General features: G+C 42.2%; 1 protein-coding gene across 2 annotated transcripts; it reads left to right on the forward strand.

Annotated features, from left to right (window-relative positions):
- The first annotated feature begins 4327 nt into the window (after window positions 1-4327).
- Slc35g1 (solute carrier family 35, member G1) lies at window positions 4328-13189 on the forward strand. 2 transcript variants are annotated; one of them, XM_013034360.1, is made up of 3 exons: window positions 4328-4511; window positions 9097-9277; window positions 12154-13189. In XM_013034360.1, the coding sequence occupies exons 1-3, from the start codon at window positions 4328-4330 to the stop codon at window positions 12890-12892; spliced, it is 1104 nt and encodes a 367-aa protein (XP_012889814.1). In that variant the 3' UTR covers window positions 12893-13189. The 2 variants fall into 2 exon arrangements, with proteins under 2 accessions (XP_012889814.1, XP_012889815.1); XM_013034361.1 differs by having other exon boundaries at window positions 9100-9277.
- Window positions 13190-27081: the final 13892 nt, after the last annotated feature.

Below are 27081 nucleotides of genomic sequence, written 5' to 3' on the forward strand. Positions count from 1 at the left end.
GCAGGCCATTCCATCTGACTAGGAAAGAGCAGGAAGCTTAGATCTAAATAGGGTCCATACTCCTGGTGCTTGGGTTTTGTGTGATGCTAAATAATGTCATCATCTCATTCCATAATGTTGTCTCATTCTTTTCTTATCCTTCCCCATGCCTGAGAGGTCAGGAGACTTATCACTTTGGTTTCCCACTAGATCTTGGCTAGGAATCACAAATGGCCAGTGTTAAGCATGCAAACATTAGTCAAATGAGTCACATGGAAAAATGGTACGAGAATAAAGACAAATATATTAGAGACTAGAAATGGAAAATCTGAGTTGGCTCTTTTTTTTTTTTTTCTGGTCCTGGTGCATGAACTCAGGGCTTGGGTGCTGTCCCTGATCTTCTTTTGCCCAAAGCTGCACTCAACCACTTGAGCCACAGCATCATTTCCAGCTTTTTTAAAGTGGTTTATTGGAGATAAAAGACTTTTCTGCCCAGGTTGGCTTTGAACCACTATCCTCAGATCTCAGTGTCCTGAGTGGCTAGGATTACAGGTGTGAACCATCAGTACCAGGCCTTAGTAAACTTTTAAGATGGAAAACAGGGCTGCAAAGAAGTTTCCCAAATCAGATAAGGGCATTAAACTCTCTATAGAGATTAAAATGTAGAAATCCAAGTTCATACTTTTTAATATTGGGGATATGTGAGAGAAAAACTCTGAATCTTGGAAGACACTACACAATGTTTTACTGTTTCCTTTTCACTTCTATTATTATTTTAATGCTTATTTTCATTTCTTTATGAGCCAGAACTGAAGGCAAAGTGAATGATGAGGAAAAAATGCTTTGCATATCCCAGCGTAAATACAGACGTAGGTTAACCACAACTTTGGATCTGCATTGTTGGGGTGTTTTGTTTGTTTTGTTTTTATTTTGTTTTGTGACAAGATATTGATATGTAGCCCAGGTTGTCATTAAATTCATGACCCACTTCCTTCATCTTTCACAGTTCTGGGATAACAAATGTGAAGCACCTGACCCAGCCACATTGCTGATCTGTTAGTAGTCTGCTCTGTACTCTCAAGAGGGATTTTTCCTGGATTTTTTTTAAACCTAATAAATTAGATAAAATGTACATAGCAGAATGTTTCCACTGCTGGACAATCATCATCACTATCTATCTATATAACTCTTTCATTGGCCCACACTGAAAACACTATACCCATTTAGCACTAATTGTTTTCCTATACCAGCCCCTGACTACTATCATTTTATTTTCTGTCTCTATAATTTAATTATGCTAGGACATATAATATTTATCCTTTATATTTTGTTTATTTCATTTGCATAATGTCTTCAAGATTCACTCATGTTGTAGCCTGAGTCAAGAATTTCTTTTTAAGACAAAACAATGTTCCAATGCCTGGCATACACTACATTATTTATTTATCTATTGACGATGGATGGACATTTGGATTGTTTTCATCTTTGTGAATAATGTTACTGGGAATATGGAGTATACACATACCAGTTCAAGCCCTGCTTTTAATTCTTTTGGGTATATAGCTAGAAGTGGAATTGTTGGATCAAATGAAAATTCTATGTGCAAGTTTTTGACAAGCTGTCCTCGACAATATTTTTCCCCTGTTAAATTTCCATCCATTTGAATCGTACCATACATTTGAACAGTTTATTTTACCTCTTTAGTGTACCAGCTTACATTCAGCTTCAATAACCTCTCTTTTGTTTATTCCCTCTTTCCTTTACTAGGGTTATTTAGAAGCATGATCTTATGTTCCATAGCATTGGTTTATTTCCAAAACATAAACATTAGGCTTCACTCTTTGGAACAAATTACTGTTTCCAAAATCATAAGGTAAGTTAGTTAAATGGATAAGACTGACTTAAAAATTTTCTCAAACTGGAAAATATAGATTAATGGATAAATATCTAGATATAAAAATTGAACCAGGAAGATATAAACCACTTAATGAGATCTATTATACGCAATTTGATTGAAGCAATAACAAAGACTCTCCCATCAAAGAAAACCCCAGGACCTGATGGATTCATTGCCAAATTCTATCAGACCTTTAAAGAAGAACCCTAGTACTCTTCAAATTCTCCCATAAAATACAAAAGGAATAAATGCTATGGAACTCACTCTATGAAGCAAATAATATATATAGACACACACATAAAGAGAATTATAGACAAATCTCTGTCATGAACTTTGATGCAAAAATTCTCAATTGTTGCAAATCAAATTCAACAACACACTAAAAAGCTCATACACCATAATTCAGTTTATTTCAAACCAGGGATGCAAGAATGGTTTAACATATGTAAATCAATGAATGTAGTGTGTAGTAAACAGGACTAAGAACCCAAAGTTACATAACTATCTGAATTGATGCAGAAAGAAAACCTTTGGCAAAATTCAAATGTTCTTTTATGTAAAATCTGAAGAAACTAGGAATAGGAGGAATGTACCTGAACTTAATAATAATGTATATATATATGTATATATATACATATTATATATATATGTATATATATACACACACACACACATATATAAAGGTCCATTCCTGGATGGCGAGCAGACCCCGCCCAGTACCTGTGTTACCTAGGCAACTGGAACACCTGGAAGAGGTCACATCTGCATCCGCTGAGGTCACATCTGGATCTGATATGGCCACACCTTTCTCCCACCTAGTCCCACTTCCCTTTACCTGGACACACCTTTCCCCACCCATACCCTATATAAGGCCTAACCCAGGGCCAGACGCTCTCTTTGCCAGCCGCATGGAGTGCCAACCTGGCCTGGTCCCAGCAGGTCTACTGAATAAACCTACCCCTTACCTGAATACCATGTGCGTGGTGCTGTTCTTACTCTACCTCTTTTTAAAAAACCTAACACATATATGTGTATATGACAAACAAAACGAATGTCATATTAAATGGAAAAAGCTGAAATTATTTTCTCTTAAGTCAATAACATGACAAGTGTGTCCATTCTCTCCACTCTTATTCAATGTAGTACTGGCATTCTTAGCCACAGCAATAAGACAGGAGAAAGAAAATAGATCCAAATGGGGAAAGAAAGAACTTGTGTCAAATTATATCTACTTGCAGATGATATGGTCTTAAATTTAACAGACCCTACAGACTCCACTAAAAAAATTCTAGATCTGATAAACACCTTCAGAAACATAACAAGTTATGAAACCAATGGTCAACAATTAGAAGATTTTAACTACACCAAAAATGAATGGTTAAATTAAGATGTCTCGGTTAAATGAGAGAGAGCAGAGGAAGGGATGGGAAGGGAGGGACTAAAGGTCAATAATGTATGCCTAGTACTTAACTGTAAAGAACACAGGCTCTGTTCCATCTTACAGATCTAGTTTCCCTATAATTCCATCCTATGCTAATTAGTGTTGGTATTGGGGTTTGTACTCAGGACCAGGGCATTGTTCCCTACCTTTTTTGCTCAAAACTGTGTGAGCCACAATTCCACTTCTGAATTTTTTTTCTTGGAAGGGAAGGAGGAAAGAAGTCGGTGCCAATCCTGGGGCTTGAACTTAGAGCCTGAGCTTTTATTGCTTAAGGCTGGTACCACTTGAGCCACAGTTCCACTTCTGGCTTTTTGGTGAGTCTCATGGACTTTCCTGTCCAGGCTGGCTTCGAACTGTGACCCTCTGACCTTAGCCTCTTGAGTAACTAGGGTTACAGGCGTAAGCCGGGCTCGTGTCTTTTCTTTAATTTTTAAATTTTATTTATTTATATTTCTTTAAACCTTTTAAGCCTTGGTCAAGTAGCAATGAGGCAACAGAGCAAACACCCTGACTCTCACCCTGGCAAGGTGCAGGGTAAGGTCTTCAGGGCATCCAGAGGGCCGAGCACGAGGCCACACGGATAAATAAGCACCCATCCTGTAAAGTCAAGGGAGGCCACAGGCCGGGTGGCGCCGGGGCTGGGAGCCCAGCGTCCCCGCCAGCCGGTGCCAGGCCAGGCCAGGGGGACCACCGTGCCTGGGAAGGAGCGCGCCCAGCCGCCGGCCCGTCGCGCCTGACCGCAGCAGAGGGAGGGACGCCTCCTGGCCAGCTGTGGGCATCGCGGTGGATGGGAGAGGCGGCGGAGCTCCCCCGGGGACAGGCGGCTGGCGGCGCCCGGGGCAGGAGGGCAGCGGAGGACAAGCGCGCGTTGCCCGGGGAGGCGGAGCGGAGCCCGCAGGGCGCACGCGCATGCGCACGGGCGCCGCCACCGGCCGGAAGAGCAGCGCGGCCGAGCGGCTGCAGACAGCGCGCGAGCGCGGGGAGAGCGCGGGGAGTGCGCGGGCCGCGACATGGGGCCCCCGGAGAGCGCCGGGGACGCGGCCGACTTGGAGGAGTCGGGGCTGCCGCTGACGGACTACGCGCCGCCCCGGGAGGCGGACGGCGAGCGGGTGGACGCCGAGGCGGCGGACGCCCCCGGGAGCCGCAGGTGCTGGCTCTGCCGTTCCTTGCGGTGCGGCTCGAGCTCGGAGCCCGGTGAGTGCGCGGTGCGGGGAGTTAGTGGGGGTGAGTGCTCGGTGCGGGGAGTGCGCGGTGCGGGGAGTGCGGTGTCGAGAGTTAGCGGGGTGAGTGAGCGATACTGGGAATGCGCGGTGCGGGGAGTGCGCGGTGCGGGGAGTGCGCGGTGCGGAGTGTTCGCGGGGGTGAGTGATCGGTGCGGGGAGTGCGGTGCGGAGTGTTCGCGGGGGTGAGTGCTCGGTGCGGGGAGTGCTCGGTGCGGGCGGTGCTCGGTGCGGGGAGTGCTCGGTGCGGGGTTGCGCGGTGCCGGGGAATGCGCTGTGCGGACCCCGCGCGGGTCTCACCTGGGGCGATCGGGGACGGGGTGCGTGGAGTGGGAGGGGATGTCTCTTCCACCGGGGTGCAGTGCCCACCGCGCCTTCATCCCTCAGTGGGTGCCAGGACGGGGGGTGGGGGGGGAAAGTTTGTTCCAGAATTTGCCACCCTTCTGGGAGTCTTGAATCTGCTTGGGTAACCGGTGGTGTGCGGGACCGGGCAGCCACGTGGTGAAGGTGGGAGGTCACCGGAGAGGCCAGGCCCGGGTTAAGGAAGACCCTTAACCCTGGAAACGCATCTGGGTGGTTCCACCTGAGAAGGTTGAGCACAGCACGGATTCCTTAGAAAAAGTGTGTGTCCCGGCGTCTTAGAATCTTGGAGAGGCACCGGAGTGCCAGCCCTGGTTCATCAAGCTGGGGAGCTACTTTGGGGTTCTTCAACATTTTAGAAACTGATTGAAAAACAAGGTGGCCGGGACTTCCGTGCCCCATCCCCAAAGCCTGGAACCTCTCCTCTGACCAAGAGGCAAAGTGAGGCTCAGGGCGTTTCTATAACTTTTTTTTTCTTCTTACCTCTCTCAAAAACTGCCTCCCGTGGGCATGGGTGAGACCGAGCAGGTCTGGGCAGCACCTGGGGAAAGGATCCCAGCTTGCCAGAGACCCAACTCCAGGGCACTTTCTACTGGAGCAGCTTCCTAAAAGGAAGGCTGTGGAGATCTACGTACTCATGTAACTGTAACCCCTCTGTACAGTATCTTTACGATTAAATATAGAGAGAGAGAGAGAGAGGAGAGAAAGAGAAACAGAGAGACAAAAGAGAGACAAAGTGCTGTATTTGCACAATCATTCCTGGGTCTCTTGAGAAGGTCACTTTTTACCTTCTTACTCTAGGGTGGAAGGGAATGTCCTTGCAAATGTCCTTTGGGCATCTACAGGAAAACTGTACACTAGGATGGGACTTGGCAAAATGACAAACCTGGGTGAGCAAGTGAAACTAAGAACCAGTGTCTTTTAAATTCAAAGTTGTTGTTTTTTGTTTTGTTTTGTTTTTGGTCATGGGGCTTGAACTCTGGGCCTGGGGCACTGTCCCTCAGCTCTTCAGCTCAAGATGAAAGCTGTACCACTTGAGCCACAGCGCCACTTCCAGTTTTCTGAGTGGTTTATTGAGATAAGAGTCTCATGGACTTTCCTGCCTAGGGTGGCTTTGAACACTGATCCTCAGGTCTCAGCCTCCTGAGTAGCTAGAATTACAGGCGTGAGCCACCGAAGCCCAGCTCAAGATGTTTTTAAATGGTCATCAGATAACATTCTGGGGGGGGGGGGGAAACCGACTATAAAAACATTTTGAACTTCTGTTCTCATTGAACATTTTGGTAATCCCATTTTACTTTAGTTTTGTTGTTGTTGTTTTAATGTAGCCCACTCTGGCCTTGAACTCAGATTCCTCCTGCTTCATCCTGCTTCAGCCTCCCAAGTGCTAGCACTCTTGATTTAAGTGGATGATCTAAACAAAGCTCCATTTAAAATTTAGCTTGGAACTGTTATCCTTTTCTTACATTCTGGGATGATCTTAACAGTGTACAGCTTTCATAATGCATTTATTTGGTCTCTTCAGGAACACTGTGGATCTTAGACTGAAGCAAGAAGTGACATCCTTGTTCCTTCCAGTCTGCTACTGGGAGTGGACTCTGTAGTCTAGCAGTGGTCTTTAAATTAATAGAACTTTCACAAGCCATACATACAGCTTCTGTGGGGTACAACTTGGACAGTGAATTTGTTGTACGTTCCTCAGGTGATTCTAAATTCCAGCCGTATTTATGAATCACCAGCTTTAAAAAGTAGAGGATAAAGAAACATGTTAAAAAAATTGTTCTTTGCAAAAAGCTAATGGCGGCCACTTACTTAATTTGAATTATTTAGAGGCACCATGTGGTTAGATACAAACATGGAGATGCCTTACACTGACAGATACCTCTGTGTTATCCCACTTCCTTGCTCATCTCCACAGAGAAGGTGACATTATTTTTAAAGGCTGAAATTTCCTTGAAAAGAACCATCCTTGCCCTCATTAATAAGTAATAAAGGTCAGCTAGACCCCCTAACATACATCCTGTTCTAATCAGGAAAGATGAGCTTTAAGTATTTACAGGCACATACAAAAAAGATTGTGTGTGTGTGTGTCTGTGTGTGTGTGTCTGTGTAAATGTTTGCTTTAAAGGAAAGGATCATCATAGCCAAAGATATCAAATTATGTTTTAAAAGAATTAAAATGTTGTGTTGAGTTGAAAATATTTCTGGAAAAAAAACATAAAAATGAGTTTAGATGGGAGGAGATCCTTGAATTAATAGACAAGAAGATGTTTTCTGTCTTCGATCTTCCCTGTTCTGTCTGAGGGTGGAGGTTCTGTATATGAATTGGGCTTTTCCTAAGAACAATTATTGTATTTGGACACGAATTCTGAAATTTCAGAAGCCAGATTCTGAGGCCAACCACAGCCAAGGCCTGTATTTTGTGGTTCTTCACTTGGAAGTCTTACAAAGCTACGTTCTCATGGCCTCAGTAGCCATGTGCTATTTGCTTCTACAGCGTTTGAGCACCTGGACACAGGACAGGATGTGGAGAGTTCTGGCACCTGGTATGGAGTGAGTGCTGGCTGTGCGGCAGCCTCTCCAGCTGATACTGATAGAGCAGGAAAAGGGGATACCCTTGATGAGAGTGGCATCTGCAAAGGTCAGGCTATACACTCTGTCCAGGAAGACCTGATTAGCACACTTGGGTCGCAGTTTGTAGTCACTTATGGGCAAAGGTACCTAAACAACAGGAGGATGTTGAAATGTATTACCTGATGTAACATTTATCAAAGGGGGGGGGACCTCCAGAATTATGCAATACCATTCTGTAGTTGAGAAGCACATTTGTACATTCCTGGATTGGAGCAGCAGTCTTAGTTTTCCAGCAAATTGTATGTGTCCATCCCTCCTGCAGCTCTGTGATTCTCTGAACCCGCAGAGCCGGTTGTGTTGTCTTCTTTTCTAACTGATTTTGTGCAAGTTTGGGAAAAGAGAAGGGAGAAAAAGCATATATTTATTCTTTAGTGTGTGGCTGTGTTTTCAGAGAGCTCTCCGCTTACTCTCTCCCATTTTTCTTCCCTCTCAATAACAGAGGATTAAGTTTGATAGCACGTTCCTACTTGCATGAGAGAACGGAGGAAAAGGCTGAGCAAAAGCTCCATGCCCACACAGGTTATCATTGATGGGTTGAATAGTTGAGGGCCTGGAGAAAGCACTGTTTTCCTGGTTCATATCAAATCAAGAAGTAAGGATAAGATGCAGATCCATGCAAGGAATTTAGGAGTCAGATTGCTGCAGAGCCCTGCTCTCCACTGGGAAGATGTGTTGTGAGCCATGAAAAGTGAAGTCAAGATTTGATTCACAGCATGATTTCACCACCGAGAACCTTCTCAGATTGTGTTGGTGCCAGTAACATTAGGGCCTTGAGTCTCTCTGTGAATTTCTCTCATCTATTTTCATTTACCAAGTATTCACTCAAGGTCTCCTAGGTGCCTGCCATGAACAAAGACAGGTGAAACTCCAGCCCTGAAGGAACTCAGAGTCAACAAATGACCAGGTCACACAGTTAGTTATAAATTACAAAAAGAAAAATTTTAAAAAGGACAGCTTTCTTCAGGAAACCAGATTTTCCAGTGAGATGTATCTTTGGGAAGTAGTTTCTTTGTGTGTGTTAATACTGGGGCTTGAGCTTGAACTCTTGCTTGGCTTTTTGCTCAAGGCTGGTATTGTGCCACTGAAGCTCCAGCTCTAATTCCAGCCTTTTACTGGTTAATTGGAGAGATGAGTCTCTCAGATTTATCTGCCTGATCTCATTTTAAACCATGATCTTCAGATCTCAGCCTCCTGAGTAACTGGGATTATCAATGTGAGCCACTGGTGCCTGGTCAGGAAGTATTTTTTTCTATAAGTATTTCATAAAAATTTCTTTCACCATTTTGGCAAGCTTCCTCCTGCTTGACTTGTGAGGGATAATTCTTCAGTAAGCTGAAAAGGAAATCTGCTGTATAGGGTGAAATAGCATTTTTTAAGTGCAAGTTTAAATTGTCCTTGTCTATGGCCTTTATCTTTACTAGGAGAAATAGACACTGTCCAGACAAGGGATATACTCATAATCTGCCAGCCACTGCTACCGTCCCACTGTTTCTCTCGGTTTCTAAGTGAAAGTTATGAAACATGCACTTGGAAACAAGGACTAACCAGAATTTAATCTTTTTCAGAAGCCAAGAAGAAAGCACCCTGTCCTGGACTTGGCTTGTTTTACACATTATTGTCTGCCTTCCTTTTCTCAGTGGCCTCTTTATTTGTTAAAAAAGTGCAAGACGTCCATGCTGTAGAAATTAGTGCATTTCGATGTGTGTTCCAAATGCTAGTTATTATCCCTTGCTTAATATACAGAAAGTAAGTATTTCTTAACTACGAAGTAGAAGACATAAATAAATGTGTGCAAATCTTTTGAACTGCCTTAATTATTTTTGCTTTGTGATATCATGGTTTACCATAGAACTTACCAGTTTCAGAGCCCTTGGCTCTGATTAATGAACAGTCCCAAGGTTGTAGTCCCAAGGAAAGTTTTAACCATCAGCACATATCACATACCCTCCAAAGAACAAGAAAGAGGTTTAGTTATTTGCTACTCCTTTTATGAGAGCCAAGTTTTCCCCTTAGCTTGTACCATTTTTCTCTACTTTTTTGACATGACTAGTATTGGGAAGAAAAAAGTAAATGAAAGGAAATAGTGCATGTAGTGTCAGAGATTTAGGTGGACCAGGCAGCTCTCATTAGGGTGGAGAGATAGAGGTAAGATTCAGATTCAGATTTTTTTGTTGTCATTGTTGCTGGTGCTAGGGTGTGAACCCAGGTGCTGTTCCTTAGTTGTTTCAGTACTCCAGGCTGCTACTCTACCATTTGAGCCACAGTTCCACTTTCAACTTTTTGGTGATTAATTGAAGATCTGAATCTCATGTACTTTTCTGCCTGGGCTGGCTTTCCCTCAGCTGGCTTTGAAGCATGCCTTCAGATCTCAGCCTTCTTAATAGCTAGGATTACAAGTATGAGCTTCTGGCTCTCAACTTTGAGGTCTTTTTGATTACTTTGCATACTCAATTTTCTCCTCTGTTAACTGGAGACAGTGGTACACTTTGGACTCTTGGCCTACCGTATGATTGCAGGGGTCAAATAAGAATTATTCAGAGTGCGTTGTTAAAATGTAAAAAACATATGAACACCACCTTTATTCTCCCCTCACCTTTCTCCCCTAGCCCTACCCTTCTTTTCTTTCCTTATGGAATTCACCATTCTACCTGGTTTATAACTATGCCTCTCTCTACTATCATAATCCCCACGCCACTGTACTTTGAATCCTTGAAGGGAGACCAGTTGAGCCCCTAGCGGCTGTCTTACTCTTTCTTTGGGCATAGATACTTAACCCCTAAATTAAAAGTTTCAGTTTCCTGGGCACTGGTGGTTCGTGTCTACAACCCTATCTACTCAGGAGGTTGAGATCTGAGGATTGTGGTTCAAAGCCAGCCTGGGCAAGAAAGTCCATGAGACTCTTTCCCTGGGCAGGAAAGACCCAGGATTCTTATCTCCAATTAATCTCTAGATAATAGAAAGTAGAGCTGTGCCTCAAAGTGGTAGAGCAGTAGCCTTGAGACAAAAAGCTCAGGGACAGTACCCAGGCCCTGAGCTCAAAATAAAAAGTTTTGGCCAGGCACAGATGGCTCACGCCTGTAATCCTAGCTACGAGGATTATGGTTAAAAGCCTGCCCCAGTAGGAAACTCCATGAGCCTCTTATCTCCAATAAACTACTCAGAAAAAGCCAGAAGTGGTCCTATGACTCAAGTGGTAGAGCCCTAGCCTTGAGCACAGAAAGATTCAGGGACAGAGTGCAGGCCCTGAGTTCAAGCCCCAGGACTGGCAACAAAAAAGAAAAGAAAGAAGTTTCAGTTGCTTGTCACCAAAGTCTCCAAGTGTCTCATAACATAATTCAGACTCACACAGAATAGTTTTAAACCCTTATCCTGAGGAATTGGTAGAAAAAATTAAAATCTGCTAAGATTGTCAGAAATTCTCCTTAAGTGTGAACAGGTCCTAGCACTTTAGGAGAGCCTGGTGAGACTTGAGAAATTCCTCCAGTGGCAACAGAGCACTGAGGCTAATAGAACCATCTTCCCCATTATGGAAGAAAATTATGGTCAAAGAGTCCTTTGTCCTAATCTGTTTTGATACCTAACTTGCCAACACAGATCCAAAGGTAGCCTGTCTGCCTTTCCTTTTCTTTCTTTTCTTCCTCTCTCTCTCTTTCTCTCTATTGTTTTTTTGTACCTGTCCTAAGGCTTGAACTCAGAGCCTGGGTGCTTGTCCCTGAGCTTTTTTGCTCAAAGCTAGTACTCTACCACTTGAGCCACAGCTCCACTTCCAGCTTTTTTGGAGATAAGAGTTTCACAGACTTTGCTGCATGGGTTGGCTTGGAACCTGATCCTCAGATCTCAGGCATGAGCCACTGGTGCCTGGCTGTACTTTTATTTCTAATCCACACATCAAGGGTCTCTGTGTTGGGCCCAGATGATATCATAATGAAAGCCCAGCACAAATCAGAGCTGTACCTGAGAATTTACAGAGTAGGTATTTAATAAATACGTAGTTGAAAAAAATTAAAAGCAATGATTACACTTTTTGAACCACTTCATATTCATCTCTGTGTATTTTAATTTTCTCCTCATGAGAACGTTGAAAACAGTTCTCACATTCAGTGATGAAAGTTAACTTTATAACCTTGCTTTAGCTTTTATAGAGCAGCTCAGAACATTCAGAACTTTCTGCACATTAGCCAGGATCAACTTTCCTCATACAGCACTGCTAAATCTTGAAATTGTATTTACTATAAAAATAACACATTGTCATCATAGAAAACCTGGGGGAAGTAAAAAGGAAAATTATCTCCCTATTAAAGTAAAACTACTCTTAACATCTAGTCTGTTTTCCTTTTTTCCCCCAAACATACTACCTATACATATGGAGAATTATGTGTTTATTTACTAATTTACAATTATGTGGGTTTTTGCTCATACTCTGAACACTTAAAATGACATTAGCAATACTATCCTGAGAAAATATTTTTAAAAGGTATGTAATACTCAGATGACAATGTTATAATTAATTTATTCCCATTTTTTACATTTAGAACTTTTGAAGTATTGTTTAATTAAATATTTTTGATGTATAAGCAAATACTAAGTTGGTTTAACATGCCTTTCTTCATTTGCATTTACAGGACTGGTTTTATAGGCCCCAAAGGTCAGCGACTTTTCCTCCTTCTCAGAGGAATACTTGGTTCTACTGCCATGATCCTTATGTACTATGCTTTCCAGACAACATCCCTCGCAGATGCCACAGTCATCGCCTTTAGCTGTCCAGTGTTTACATCGCTATTTGCTTGCCTATTTCTCAAGGAAAAGTATAGCCTTTGGGATGCTTTCTTCATCTTGTTCACCATCACTGGAGTGATCCTTATTGTGAGGCCACCATTTTTGTTTGGTTCCATTACTACAGCGGTGGAAAAAAACTACTCCGACCACCTTAAAGGGACATTTGCAGCCATTGGACACGCTGTGCTGGCAGCGATGACTCTAGTTATCCTGAGGAAAATGGGAAAATCTGTGGACTACTTTCTCAGCATTTGGTATTATGTCATCCTTGGCCTTCTTGAAAGCACAGTTGTCCTCTTTATAACTGGGGAGTGGAGTCTGCCTAACTGTGGGTTGGACAGGTTGTTTCTCATACTCATTGGGCTCCTAGGTTTGGGGGGTCAGATATTTATCACAAAAGCAGTCCAAATAGAAAAAGCAGGACCTGTAGCAATGATGAAGACAATGGATGTGGTCTTCGCTTTCATCTTTCAGATTATTTTCTTCAATGATGTGCCCACCTGGTGGACAGTGGGTGGTGCTCTATGTGTAGTAGCCAGTAGTACTGGAGCAGTCCTTCGTAAGTGGTTACAGAGTTCCAAATGAATCATCTTGGTTGAGATCTAGAGATTTTTTTCCAAGTACACCATCATTCAGTTTAGACACACACACATGCACCTGAAAAGTCTGCATTTATTCATTGATGTTTAAGTAATTGTATAAACTACCATTTTTTAATATGGTATGTGTTCAATTAGAAGAATAACCAGTCTGTTTGATCTAGAAAATGTTTTGGGTAGCTTTTGTTTTTGCTTTGGTTTTCTTTTTATGTTGTGAGGCATAAGCAAGGGAAGTGCTCATCTGAAGACTGCAACATTTTTATGACTTTAAATGTATTTTTAAATGTACCTAACTTTAAATGTATTTTTGTTACAGATGAGATATGGGTACAGGAATTTTTTTTTTTTGGTCGGTCATGGGGCTTGAACTCTGAAGCTGAGCGCTGTCCCTCAGCTCTTCAGCTCAAGGCTGGTAGTGCTCTGCTATTTGAGCCACAGCTCTACTTCTGGCTTTTTGGTAGTTAATTGGAGATAAGACTCTCTCAAAGACTTTCCTGCCTGTGCTAATTTTGAACCACAGTCCTTCAGATCTCAGCCTCACAAGTAGCTAGGATTACTGGCATAAGCCAAAGTGTCTGGGTTTTTGTTTGTTTTTTGAGACAGCATCTCCTTATGTAGCCCTGGTTGGCCTTGAACTCATAATCCTGCCTCAGTCTCCAAAGAGCTGGAAATATAGGCATGCACTACCACACACAACTTAAGATACTTTTTTAGTAGTGTAGAACCTAAGAAACCTACTGAAAATGCTGCTATAATTAGTATTATGTTAACTGTTCATTTGCAACCTAATTCAGTGTAGTATGCCAAAGCTGAAACTTGGTATAGGTGCCTACTTACTGCTGTTTATTAACTTATTGATATATTACTATACAAATGAATCAGCCTTATTTTTAAGGATTTTATAAATGATTAACATACTTTTAACTCATATTTGTGCCTTTTCATTTTAATGCTGGAATTTTTATGAGTAACCTGTTGAGACAGTTTTTAAATTGCCATATTTTGTGTTTTAATTTTTTTTGTTTCAATGGTATTGACAATGGAAGCCTTTTTGTAATTTGAATACTCTATTATACTGAAACTGCATTTTTTTTAACATTCCAAGATTTCCAATTTTTAAAACAGGATAGAAATCTTGGCATGATCAGTGTGCATATTTTCATCCTGAAGTGTTTGCCTCACTTAAATGTGATTTTCTATAAATTTTTAGTGAATTTGTAGTGTGATGCCAAATAATTTTCTCAGGATTTTTATTAGGTTGAAACATAGGAAATTGCCAAAATTTGTTACCACGTTCACTTCTAAAACTCATAGTTCCACAAGGTATCTCCCTCATCCACTAAATCACTTACAGAACTTTGGATTCTTTTTAAAATAACTTTTTTAAAGTACAGTTCTGCTGTTAAACCTACTACAGTCTTTTTTTTTGTAATAAAACACATTTTTATGTTAAATGTGAAGATTTGTTAATTCACAGTTGACTTTCATAGTTTTTTGTGTAGGAAAAAAAATATGGTAACTTCTAATATTTCAGCATGGTTTTGCTGACAGTCAAGATCCACCATGATGCTAAGATCATGAACTGAGACAATATGTTCTGTAACTGGAGCATTGTCAGGCCAATACTCTAGTGAGAGACTGTGGAACCTAGGAAAGAATGGAAGATTAGTCTGGACATGGGGCATGCATTCTTCTGGTTCTTGGTCATAGTGAACCCTTTATTAATGCGGCCATAATGGCCTCTAACTATATGTCAGACACAACATCTGTCATTATTTTAATCTGCAGAGTTGAAAAGCTATAGCCTCTTTCTCACCCTATTCAAAGGAATTGCCTTAAGGGACTTATGCCTTGGTGAGAAAGGATTGTTTCCAGTTGTTTCAAGGAGGAACTTAAGGTTTGCTGGCTTGACTAATGCTGACCACCTGACAAATCCTAAATAAAAGCTATTTACATGAGTCATGCCAATCACACTTATAACCTAACTTCGAGTGTGGGAATACAGACTCATAAAAGCAACATTCTGCAGGTATCTTAGGTAATTGTAGAATCAAGAGCAGTTTAGAGCTCACACGTATCTTAGAAATCATCTCATAGGAGCTCTGCTATAGATAGGGATGGCAGGGAGGAGACCTGCCCTGCCCAATCTGGTTCCATGGTAAAATATAGAAAGGTAGCTAGTCCTACAACTATGTAAGGTGGCTTAACTCTAATTTTCTCCTCTGCTCAATCAAAGAATCTCTGGAACATTAGAAGTTAAATCCCTTTGGACCTGTGTATGAATAATATATGTTTTATATCAACAATGTGGCATAAGTACTTGAATGTCACAATATATGACTAAAGGTGGAGAAAATGTTTCTTTTCCCAACCTTTACAGGGTATGATTCTTAAGTACCTATAATAGACAAGATATATACAAGGCTATGTATTATAACCATGATGGTGTATATATTTTGCAAAGACTGTAGTTTCTATATCTTGAGAAGAAAATATTTTCATAACTTGTTTTATAAGTAGTAATAAAATCCTGTTTTAAAAAAAAAGCTGTGTTGGTTTCTCTGTTGGTGGAAAAGCCTTAATCTAATGCAACTTCCTTTTTCAGCCATGTGTTTCAAAATTCATTTTATATAAGAGATTGACAGCTAGCCATTTAGCTGAGTTATAATCTCAAGTTTCATATTGTCTCCAGAATAAAAGCATTAGGGTCTGGGAAGGTGGCTCAGTGGTAAAGTGCTTGCCTTGCATGCATGAGGGCCTTAGTTCAATTCCTCAGCACCACATAAGCAAAAAGAAAAAAGCCGAAAGTGGCGCTGTGGCTCAAGTGGTAGAGCGCTAGCCTTGAGCTAAAGAGCTGAGGGACAGTGCCCAAGCCCTGAGTTCAGGCCCCATGACCGGACCCAAAAAAAAAGATACACAAAATAAAAGCATTAAGTGGTTCCCAAGAAGCCTCCATCTTTCCAAAGAAGCCTCTCACATCCAGGGATTAGGGGCAGCTTTAAACTTTGTACTTTTTGTTCTGGTACCTAATGTGTTATTAAACCTCGAACTATCTTCTTCCTGTCTAGTGGCTCCATTGTTTTCTCACCATTTCCACTGCTGCCATTTTAGTTTAAAACTTACTATCTCACATGTGGCTTCTTACAACTCTCTTCTAATTAGAGTATCTTCTAGGCTCTCTTACTCATATGTTAGCACCACATTAATCCTCCCAAAGCCCTGCTTAAATTTTTTTATTGCTACTTTAAAGGTGATGTACAGAGGGGTTACCATTTCATAGCTCAGGTAATGAGCACATTTCTTTTTAGACAGTGTTACCCCTTCCCTTGTTGTCTCCCAGTTTTTCCTCCTGTTCCCACCCACAAATTGTGCAGTTCATTTTCAACATAGTTGTAGCTACTGAATGCCACTGCTGCATTTATTCCCCCGATGCCACTCTATTTCGTGCTCCCCCTTTACCTCCCAAAGGTATAAAAATGAACAAATAAGCTAAGCACTGGTGGCTCATGCCTGTAATCCTAGCCACCCAGGAGGCTGGGATCTGAGGATTGCAGTTCAAAGCCAGCCCAGGCAGTAAAGTCTGTGAGACTCTTACTTCCAAAAGCCTACTCAGAAAAAGCTGGAAGCGCTGCTTTGGTTCAAGTGGTAGAACACTAGCCTTGAGTACAGAGAGACTTGGGGACAGAGGCCAGGCCCTGAATTCAAGCCCCAGCACTGGCAAAAAATAAAAAATGAATAAACAAGAAAGAAAAAAAAAGCCCCCAAAACTGTGTTTCTATTCCCTGGAGTTTCATTTTGATAGATATTTTATATGATCAGAGGCACTGTTGTGTTCTACCCCTAAGAGTCCTTCCAGATTATTCTCCAACCCAGTTACCCACATCTCAACATAAATTGGATACTTGGGGCAGCCTTCCCATTCTCACACTTGTTAGGACATTCCTTTTTCTTCCCTGTCTTCCTCCGGATAGCTTTTTGGCCCTGTGAAGCCTGTTAGCCTTCAGTGACTCAGCTGTAGAGTTTGTTTCTTCTCTAGCTTCTCACCTAGCAGTCCACAATGAATATAGCATGTGGTTTCAGTGTGGTTTTGTCACTTTCCAGCTAAGCTAATCACTTATACCTGAGCTATTTTATTTTTCATTTGTTAAGTAGAATGTTATTTGCCCAACTCATCCTACAAATGAGTGCCATAGACCTGTAGGCTAAAAAAGACACAAAATCCATTTGGTATTAAACTACTACTATTTATTGTAGAGTTCACTCTCAATCTCTCAGGGCCCTTATTCCTGCGCAGCCTCACTCAGGACTAGGGGATCTTTCAGAGTGCAAACTCCACTCCTGCCACTCCCCCACACTTCTCCCATCCCCGGGCACAAACACAGGACTTGCTGGGCAGGTAAGCCTAGATACTAACCCAAGCATGCTTCTAAGTGGCTTTTTGGTTCCTTCCATCAAAGGTAATACAGTTTCCATATTTGTCTAGGATTTTTCAAGATCACTACCAGGTAACGTCAGTGATTCACAAAGATCCTTCCATGTTTTAGGTTATTTGAAAACTAAAATTGAAACTAAACTTGGAAAACTTTGTAGAGAAACCATGAACCTTGGCAATGCCCATTCTCTAGAAATTGGGGGTGGGACTTTATGGTGGGAGGGTGAAGAGCAGGTATGTCTGCTATCAGAACAGAACAGGGAGGTTGTGCCACAGCTGCCCGGTCCACAGGACAAGGTTCTACTGAGTTCAGAAACAAAAGAGCCGGGATCTTTTCTACTAAGCTTCCAGGACTCTGGTAATCATCCAGGATTAATCCCAGTAAGCCTAGTCATGGAGCAAAGGAAGTAGCCTGTATCAGTAAGATACAAGGTTAAGAAAACAAAATCACACTTCAGCAGAGATAAGCATAGGAGGAGAAAAGGTGTACAGGGTGTGCCAGGCAATATCAATATACTGCACTAAGGTCAGGAACATGATGGTGTCAGCAGCTGGAAACTTCCAGCCACAAAGCTTGTTTCTGAGTCTAAATACTTGACCTTTCTTACAGATTTTCTAGGTATTCTTGTTTTTTGTTTTTTGGTTATGGGGCCTGAACTCTGGGCTTAGGCACTGTCCCTCATCTCTTCAGCTCAAGGCGAGTGCTCTACCGCTTGAGCCACAGCACCGCTGCTGGTTTTCTGGTGGTTTATTGGAGATAAGAGTCTCATGGACTTTACTTCCTGGGCTTGCTTTGAATCATGATGCTTGGATCTCAGCCTCTTGAGTAGCTAGGATTACAGGCATGAACCACCAGCACTGGCTTTTCTAGGTGTTCTTGATCATGGTTCAAAGATATCCCAAAACATCAGAGATATAAAACTAATATAGAGGGGCTAGGAAGGTGGCTCAGTGGTAGAGCGCTTGCCTTGCATGCATGAGGCCCTGGGTTCGATTCCTCAGCACCACATAAGAAAAGAAAAAAGCCAGAAGTGGCGCTGTGGCTCAAGTGGTAGAGCGCTAGCCTTGAGCTGAAGAGCTGAGGGACAGCGCCCAGGCCCAGAGTTCAGGCCCCACGACCAGACCCCACCCCCCCTAAAAAAAAACTAATATAGAGCTTATGCTATAGTCCTATCTGGGATTTTCCATGAGCGTAGCAGGTTTACTATGTTAATATTATGACTGAATTCAAAGTACAATAACCAAATTCAGAATGGACTAGACTAGCTTTCTGTCTTGTGTGATTCCCCTTTGGAATCTAACTGCATTGCTATAAGGAAGCCAGGACCACTTGAAGAGTCAGTCCTGCAGTCCTGCTTGGAGGGGAACAGAGAGAGGCCTCAGGCTTCTCAGGCTCAGCTCACTGCATCTGACAGCCGGCCCCAAGTTGACAGCCACATGTGCGTGTAGTAGGTTCCCTAGCCCTCATTGACAATCGTTGACTCATCTTTTGACAGAGGTCAAAAGGAAAAAAAAAAAAGACGATTAACTACTGAAAACTAAAAATTTTCTCTGGCATTGGTGGCTCATGCCTGTAATCCTAGCTACTCAGCAAGCTGAGATCCGCAACATAAAAGACAAAAATCAACAAAAAGTAGGACAATTTCACAGGCCTGTGACAGATAAAATTGGCAGAAATAAAATATACAGGGGCTGGGAAGGTGGCTCAGTGGTAGAGCGCTTGCCTTGCATGCATGAGGCCCTGGGTTCAATTCCTCAGCACCACATAAGCAAAAAGAAAAAAGCCAGAAGTGGCGCTGTGGCTCAAGTGGTAGAGCGCTAGCCTTGAGCTGAAGAGCTGAGGGACAGCGCCCAGGCCCAGAGTTCAGGCCCCACAACCAGACCCCCTCCCCCCCCAAAATAAAACATACAGGGGATAAGAATTATAAAGTATAATGAAATTAAACCAACTACTCTCAAGGTGTGGTCTATAGGTCTTTAAGGCCCTTTTTATGGACTTAAGATATAAAAATTATTTTGATAATAATGTTAAGAATGTTTCTAGTTGTAAGGTCTGCACAGAGACACCTCCCTACCTCTGGGTTAAGTTTCCACCCAGTACCTGTTACCCAGATAACTGGCACACCTGGAAGCAGTTACCTTCCCCTCCTGCTACGTCACATCATGGGCTGCCCCTGGTCACATGCCTTCCATCTGACCATAGGTGGTTCCCAGACCCTGAGGTTACATCCAGATCCAGTGTGGCCACACCTTCCCCCCACCTGGCCACACTTCTCCCCGTCCCTGGCCTAGATAAGTCCTAGCCCAGGGGTGGGTCACCCCTTTTCTTTTTCAGCCATGCCTCTCCACCATGCAGGGCTGGGGAAGCAGTTGGGTAAATAAACTTCTTTTCCTGCCTGAATAGTTTGTGGTGTTCTCTTCATTAGCTACCTAATGAAACCTACCTAATATACCTTACACTAGTCTGTTTAGTGGTCTCTCGTAAGTATAAACTAGAGTTTTCAAGAGGCTTCAAGACTTGAGATACCACAATAGTTTAAAGGCAGAAAAAGTAGAGGAAGCCAGTTCACATCTAATAAGATATATCTATATCGATCTATCTATCTATCTATCTATATATATATACACATACACACACATACACACACACACACACACACACACACACACACACACACATATATAAATGTGCCAGTATACTGAGTAATTTTTGAGAGTAAATGAGTCCAAAAACAATATCAGGAGCTGGTGACGTAGCTGAGTAGTAGAGCACTTGCATAGATATATGTGGTCCTGAAAAAAAAAGATATATTTATTTGATTTCAAACCATTCATAAAAAAAGACTATCATCAAACCTTCAAACTAATTCAAGATGTTCTGACAGACTGAAACAACTGAATCAGCGTATAAATTGGAAAGATCTTTAATGTAATGTTCAGTTTTAGACTTGTAAAGTAAACGACTCTAATCTATAGAAGAGTTCCAAATTATCTATCCCAAACAGTCAAAGCAAAGGAGTAGCATACAGTACAACTGGCCTACGGCCAAGGAGTCACAGAAAGTTCTCTGATTTTTTTTTCCCCCAGTTGTCCTTTAGAAAGTCAAAACTGTGATACTTTGTAGCTCTGAAGGTAGACATTGGACAACTTTTATAAAAGGCAATTAGAATACCTTTCATATATATGCGTATCTATTATATATATATATATATATATATTTTTTTTTTTTTGCCAGTCTTGGGGCTTCAACTCTGGGCCTGGGTGCTGTCCCTAAGCTTTTGTGCTCAAGACTAATGCTCTATCACTTGAGTCACAGTTCCTTCTGGCTTTTTGTGTCTAACTGGAGACAATAATCTGAAAGGATCTGTCACATCCATCCCAGGCGACCACACAGAGGCAGGCAGGTACAGGAGAGAGATTATTACAAGGTTTATTAGAGGAGCCATATTTCCCCGGGAGAGAGAGCACATGGCAGCCTCTGCCATCTAGGTGGCAGAAGGGTATCAGGGTAGGAAGTGAGGTAGATGGGAGTTCAGGTGGGTCTGGGCTGAGAGAGGGAGGGGCCAGCTGTAAGGTGAGAACTCAAGGGCAAGGAGGAGCTCAGGTCTGGGTGGAGCAGAGGACCAAAGGTGGGCATAATGCTTACAGAATCTCCTGGACTTTCTACCCAGGACTCCTTTCAAACCATGATCCGCAGATCTCAGCTGAGTAACTAGGATTATTACAGGCTTGAGCCACTAGTGCCTGGCTAAATTTGCATTCGTACTCAGAAATTCCATTTGAGTGATCTATCTTGCAAATATGCATATTTTCATGCAAAAAGGCTGTGCGTATTGCAGCTGTATTTGTAATGGGAGAACTACTGAACTACTGGTCATGGTACATGCTCGAAATCAAATATAATGCAATTTAAAATAACCTCAATGCCAATGAAATGCATTCAATACTGTAGATGTTAAACTAATTTCCAACATAGAAGGCAGGAAGAGTTTTAGATCTGTCCTTTTTTACTAAACATTTTTACTATGACAATAGACAGTACATTTTTAGGGAAAAAAATCCCATTTACAGTCTTGTTGTGAACCACTCAACTCTTGATCAAATAACTGCTATCTAGGGGACCCCATAGGTTGTTTATGCCAACCATAGCACAAGTGGCTTTTGTGGAGCATTGGTATCACATTTAAGTGATGTGGTCGCGGGCACCCACCATGGCTGCCCAGGTATGGCAGGTTTGCATGGGAGGAAAGGCTTCCACACACCTTCAGCTCAAGAGTCAGAGTTCATGCCACGCATGGGGTCCTGCGAACTGTGTGCCCGGCTGTCCTCAACACATTCCTCAGATGTGTTCTGCCCGTGTAAGTGTCTGTTCCAAGCATGTGAAACACTAGGGTGTCCAGCACCTTTCAAGGACTCCATGGCTCCGTGTGACAGCAGTGGTATGACAATAAAATAATAAAATCATCATTCCATTTTTAAAAGATAAATAAACAAGAACAAGGAAACTTTCCGTGCCTGGGTGTGGCATCACCTGTGTGATTCCTAAGTGGAAAGGGCAAGGTTCTTGTCTAGGAAGAGTATGTGCTTATTTGTTTGAGAACGGGATTATGCTGGGAGGAAACTGGAGAAAGTGTCAACCTTGGCTGCCTTTGGGGAGAGGAATTTGGCAGCCTAAGGGCAGACTTGGAGGAGACTTTTCACTAAATCCTCTTTATACTTTAACATTTGAACTATATGGGTAGATGAGTGAGCTAGTAAAAAATAACATAAAAAGTTGATAGAATAAAAACAAAAAATGATTTGATTTCAAAGGAAAGGAGAAAAGGATGGAGTAAAGGAAGAGGTAGAGACCTGCATACACACAGAGATGCTTATTGCTTTAATCTGGGCTGTCCCTGTTCGCCTTCTTTATGTCTTTCTGCTGTTTTCTCTTCTGCCTCGTTAGGTCTACAAACTTGATTCTACATGCTCAACAACTGAAGAAAAATACAATCTGTTTCTGCTTTTTGATAAGAATATATATTCCAAGATCCCAGAAAGCATCGAGTCAAATGTTTGCTTTGGCACAGCACCAAAACAATTGTTTCTCTTTTTCTTTCTTTCTTGTGGGTGGTGGGGCTTGAACTCTGGGCCTGGGTGCTGTCCTGAGCTCTTCAGCTCAAGGTGAGTGCTTTAGCACTTGAGCCACAGCGCCACTTCCAGTTTTCTGGTGGTTTATTGGAGATAAGAGTCTCACAGGCTTTCCTGCCTGGGCTGACTTTGAACCAGCAATCCTCAGATCTCAGCCTCCTGAGTAGCTAGGATTACAGGCATGAGCCACTGGCACCCAGCTAACAATTGTTTCTTGAAAAAGAAACTTAACATTCATTAAATAAGTCTCATCCAGGTGAGGGGTGTGTGTGTGTGTATGTGTGTGTGTCTGTCTGTCTCTGTGTGTGTGTCTGTGTGTGTGTGTGTGTGTTTGTTTTACTGGGGTTTGAACTCAGGGCCTTCAACTTGTTCAGCTTGCTTGATCAACTGGCATGCTATCCCTCAAGCTATTCCTCCAGCCCTGTGCATTTTAAATTTTAGGTCTCTAAGCAGAAAAGCCATCCACCTATATAGAAATGAATATTTTTTATTCAGCCATCACTTCTCTAGCTATTCCAAGTTCATTCTAATAGTGCACAGAAGCAATGAACCAATCAGCCTAGTTCGGAGGAAAGCAGAAAGGTTGTGTCAGCATGTTCCCATTATAGAACAGATGCACCAAGATGGTGAGTTCCTAGCTTTTCTCCTTCTAGTGCTCCTAATAGCTAAGAAGAGTCTGTTGGCATGGCAGTATGCCAAGGGGCAATAACCACCCTTTATGTGTCTTTCCTGTGTCAGCCACTGCCCTGCTGCTCTGGCTCCTTCAGACCTTGGAACAACCTTGTTTGTTTGTTTTTTTCACATTTTACTATTGAGGAAGTAGAGACTTGGACAAATGACTTGTCCAAGGCCACATAGGTAATGCTGGTCATAGCCTGAATCATTCAGATCAGAGTCTGGTTCTTACAGTGCTGGACTGTCAAACTTTAAACCTTCTGCTGATGCTGCTACTCTACTGTTCACAGTAACCCTGAGGCCACTGCAAGCTCACAACTTCCTGAAGTTTCCACACTTTTTTTCAATTCATGATTCTTGTTTTGCATCATGACTAATCATAATCTATATCTTTTAGTGTAAAGATACTAATCTAAATTACTCATTCATTTTATTACCCAAATCGTTCGTGTCCTGGAAGACATGCTGTGCGATCTCAGACTTTGCATACACTTAGGCTTAAGTGACTTTTGAACTCCATTCGGAAAAAACAAAACACAAAAAACATAGCCAGGCATCAATAGCTCATAGCTGTAATCCTAGCTACTCAGGAGGCTGAGATCAGAGGATTGCCATTCAAGGCCAATTCAGGCAGGAAAGTACCTTATCGCCAATAAACTACTCAGAAAAAGCTGAAAGTGGCACTGTGGCTCAAGTGGTAGAGTATGAGCCTTGGGAAAAAGAAGCTCAAGGACAGAGCCCAGGACCAGAGTTTCAGACCCAGGACTGGCAAAATAAAACAAAACAAATGACAAACAAACAAACAAACAAAAATCCTCCCGTAGCCCAGTGAGTTTTCATACCACGGAACATTATATTATAGGATGAATACCCCTTGGTTTTTATATTATGCTACTTCATGTTATCAAGTGGCCCCATGAATATAACTTGGTTCCTCATATGGTATAAGTACAGAAAAGAACGAAAAGTAGAATCAAAAGATTGAGTACCTGGTTCTCTTAGCTATTAAAATTTTATGGCTTATGAATAAAATTAGTATTGTTCCATAATTAGACTCTTCACATTTGGCCATGGAGGCTCTTCTAGCATCCCTTGTCCCCTTTCTTCTGAGGTAACATCCCAGAGAAATTATGATAGCTACTATAATGGACATTTTCCACAACTCAGAGGCCTGAAAAAATAAAGCTGTGTTTCCAATTTCCATCACAGTCTGAGCTCAGTTGTCATCTCTCTGAGTGTCTCTCCTCTAGGTGGTGACTCAGACTTTCAGGTTCTTACATTTTATAATCCTAACTTTCAAATGTGTATATATATGTATATATATAATTTTATTATTATTAAGGTGTTGTACAGAGGGGTTACCATTTCATAAGTCAAGTAATGAGTCATTTCTTTCCTTTTACTGAACAATATCACTCCTTCTTTCACTATCTCCCAATTTCCCCTCCTGTCCCTGCCCACAATTACAAAGATCATTTTCCACATAGTATATACTGAATAGAATGTTCACCCTTCCAACTGTTTTTTGTTTGTTTTTTGGGGGGCTTGAACTCAGGACCTGGGCGCTGTCTTTGAGCTCTTTTGCTCAAGACTAGTAGTGCTCTACCACTTTGAGCCATAACACCACTTCTGGTTTCTGAGTGGTTAATTGGAGATAAAAATTTCAGAGGGACTTTTCTGCCTGGGTTGGTTTCGAATCATGATCCTCAGATCTCAGCCTCCTGAGTAACTAGGATTACAGGCATGACCCACTGGCCTTCCAACTTTTTTTTTTTTGGTCGGTTGTGGGGCTTGAACTCTGGGCCTGGGAACTGTCCCTCAGCGCTTCAGCTCAAGGCCAGAGCTCTACCACTTGAGCCACAGCACCATTTCTGGCTTTCTGGTGGTTAATGGGAAATAAGAGTCTCATGGATTTTCCTTCCCCGGACTGACTTTGAACCACAATCCTCAGATCTCAGCCTCCTGAGTAGCTAGGCATGAGCCACCAGCTTCCAACTTTTTTTAAACATGTAGCCTTGCTGACATCTTATACCCACACAGGTTTGAATATGGAGATCATTTTGATTTTAATCTAACTAAAAACAAAAAGATGGGAAATAAGGTTTTCTTTTATTTTTATTGTAAAGCTGATGAACAAGGGGTAACAGTTACAGGTCAGGTAATGAGTACATTTCTTTTTAAACAGTGTCACCTCTTCCCTCATTTTCTCCCAATATTTTCCCTCGCTCATTTTCAGCACAGTGTCTGGTGAATATCCTACTGAATTAGTTATGTTCTGAGAGACAAAAAGAAAACCGGATTTGGGGAACATATAACCCTGTTACTACCATAAACCTCTTTTGGGAAACTGCCTTAACCTAATTCCTTATAGTTTTGATGGAGTTGGCAGTGCAAATCCCATCTAAGACAAGTTAGAAGTCAGTAGTCTCATGACCTGAGCTCAACAAAGTCAGAGTTCTCTGCGTAACTTGAGTCTTGAGCAGAGTTGAAGGGAAGAAGGATGGTGTCCCATGGAGTGATCCAGTGGTAGTGCCCAGAGAGATGGGTCCTTGGCTCTAGCTGTGATCTTCTTATGGTTCCACTGGACCTTGTTTCTCTCCATGTCTAGTTATCTAGCTCTTCTCTCAAGTCTTTGAGATGCCCACTGCCTTTTCCATGAATTTCCCTATGTGTGATTAAGTTAGAATTCATTCCTGTTACTTGCATCCAGGATATCTTAATTGGTACTAGTATTTATCACATATATACTGACCGGCCAGATTTCTCTTCTCTTCATGTCTTGGCCTTGAACTGTGATACTTTTAGAGGAGATGCCTCCCCTTGGAGATACAATGGGATGTCTAGGTAAAGCTTGCCAGATGGCATCTACCTTATTATTTGCTGTCTTTAACTTTCTAAGTAGATGGGGGAAAAAAGCAAGAAACAATTCAAAGCATATGTTTAAGGTCAGATAAGTGCTAAAGATATGGCATCACCAGTAAGGAGGTCAGGCGGGCAATCAAGCCATATATATCCAAGAGTGACTTGTAAAGAAAAGTCCAAGACAACAACTTTCTCTGCTTTTGGTACTGGGATTTGAACTCAGGGCATGAGTGCTTGCTATTCAAGTGCTCTACCCCTGAACCACACCTCCAGCACCTTTTTACACTGTTTACTTTTGAGAGGTTCTCACTTCTGGACCAGGTTGAACACCTGGATTGTGATCCAACCATTTCAGGTTTCCCATAGCAGCTGGGATGACAGACACATGAGACCATGCCCAGCTGCTTTATGTTGAAATGGATGGAGTCTTCCAGTCTTTGCCCAAGTTGACCTGGTACTACAGTCTTCCCAATATGAGCCTCCCATATAGCTTGGAATGAGGGAAGTGCCCCATTGCTCCCAACTGTGGGGGTCTCATGAGCTTCTCTGGGGCAGGGCTCAAACTATAATCTTCCCATTAGATAGACAGTTATGAATTTGGTCTTCAGAAGCTCAAACTCTGGGACATTGTGGGAGAGTCTATTCTTTTCATCTGCTCCAGATACTTCTTTTTCTAATTTCTCACACTTCCTTTCTACTGGCCTTTTTTTCAGCATCTCAACATGTTGAGATATCTACTATCTTGAAACCAAATAAAAATCAAATGAACCTTTCTCTTTAAGTCCAGCATTTGTTGTCAGCCTTGTTCTTCATCAAGCTAGAATCCTGGCTTGCCTCATTCTCTTTTCCCATCCTCTCCTCAACTGACTGCTTATGTAAATCCATCTGCCCTCTTTTCCTCGCTTGACTAGCCCCAAAGAGGTTGTTAGGCCAGGTACTCAGGGAAGGTAATCCCAGTCTTACCTTGGGGGTTGGGATATCTTTAATGATTCTGCAAGCCATCTATGCTAATTTCTAAGCCAGTGATTGGCTTAGAAAGAGGCTGAAAGGAGGATAAATCTGAAGGCAACACTTTG

Source organism: Dipodomys ordii, unplaced genomic scaffold (assembly GCF_000151885.1).
Source record: "Dipodomys ordii isolate 6190 unplaced genomic scaffold, Dord_2.0 Scaffold188, whole genome shotgun sequence".
Classification (NCBI taxonomy): Eukaryota; Metazoa; Chordata; class Mammalia; order Rodentia; family Heteromyidae; genus Dipodomys; species Dipodomys ordii.

Coding starts and splice junctions, on each gene's coding strand:
- Slc35g1 (XM_013034360.1), top strand. CDS start 4,328: ATGGGGCCCCCGGAGAGCGCCGGGGACGCGGCCGACTTGGAGGAGTCG. Junction 4,512..9,096: donor CGGCTCGAGCTCGGAGCCCG/GTGAGTGCGCGG, acceptor AATCTTTTTCAG/AAGCCAAGAAGAAAGCACCC. Junction 9,278..12,153: donor CCTTGCTTAATATACAGAAA/GTAAGTATTTCT, acceptor TTGCATTTACAG/GACTGGTTTTATAGGCCCCA.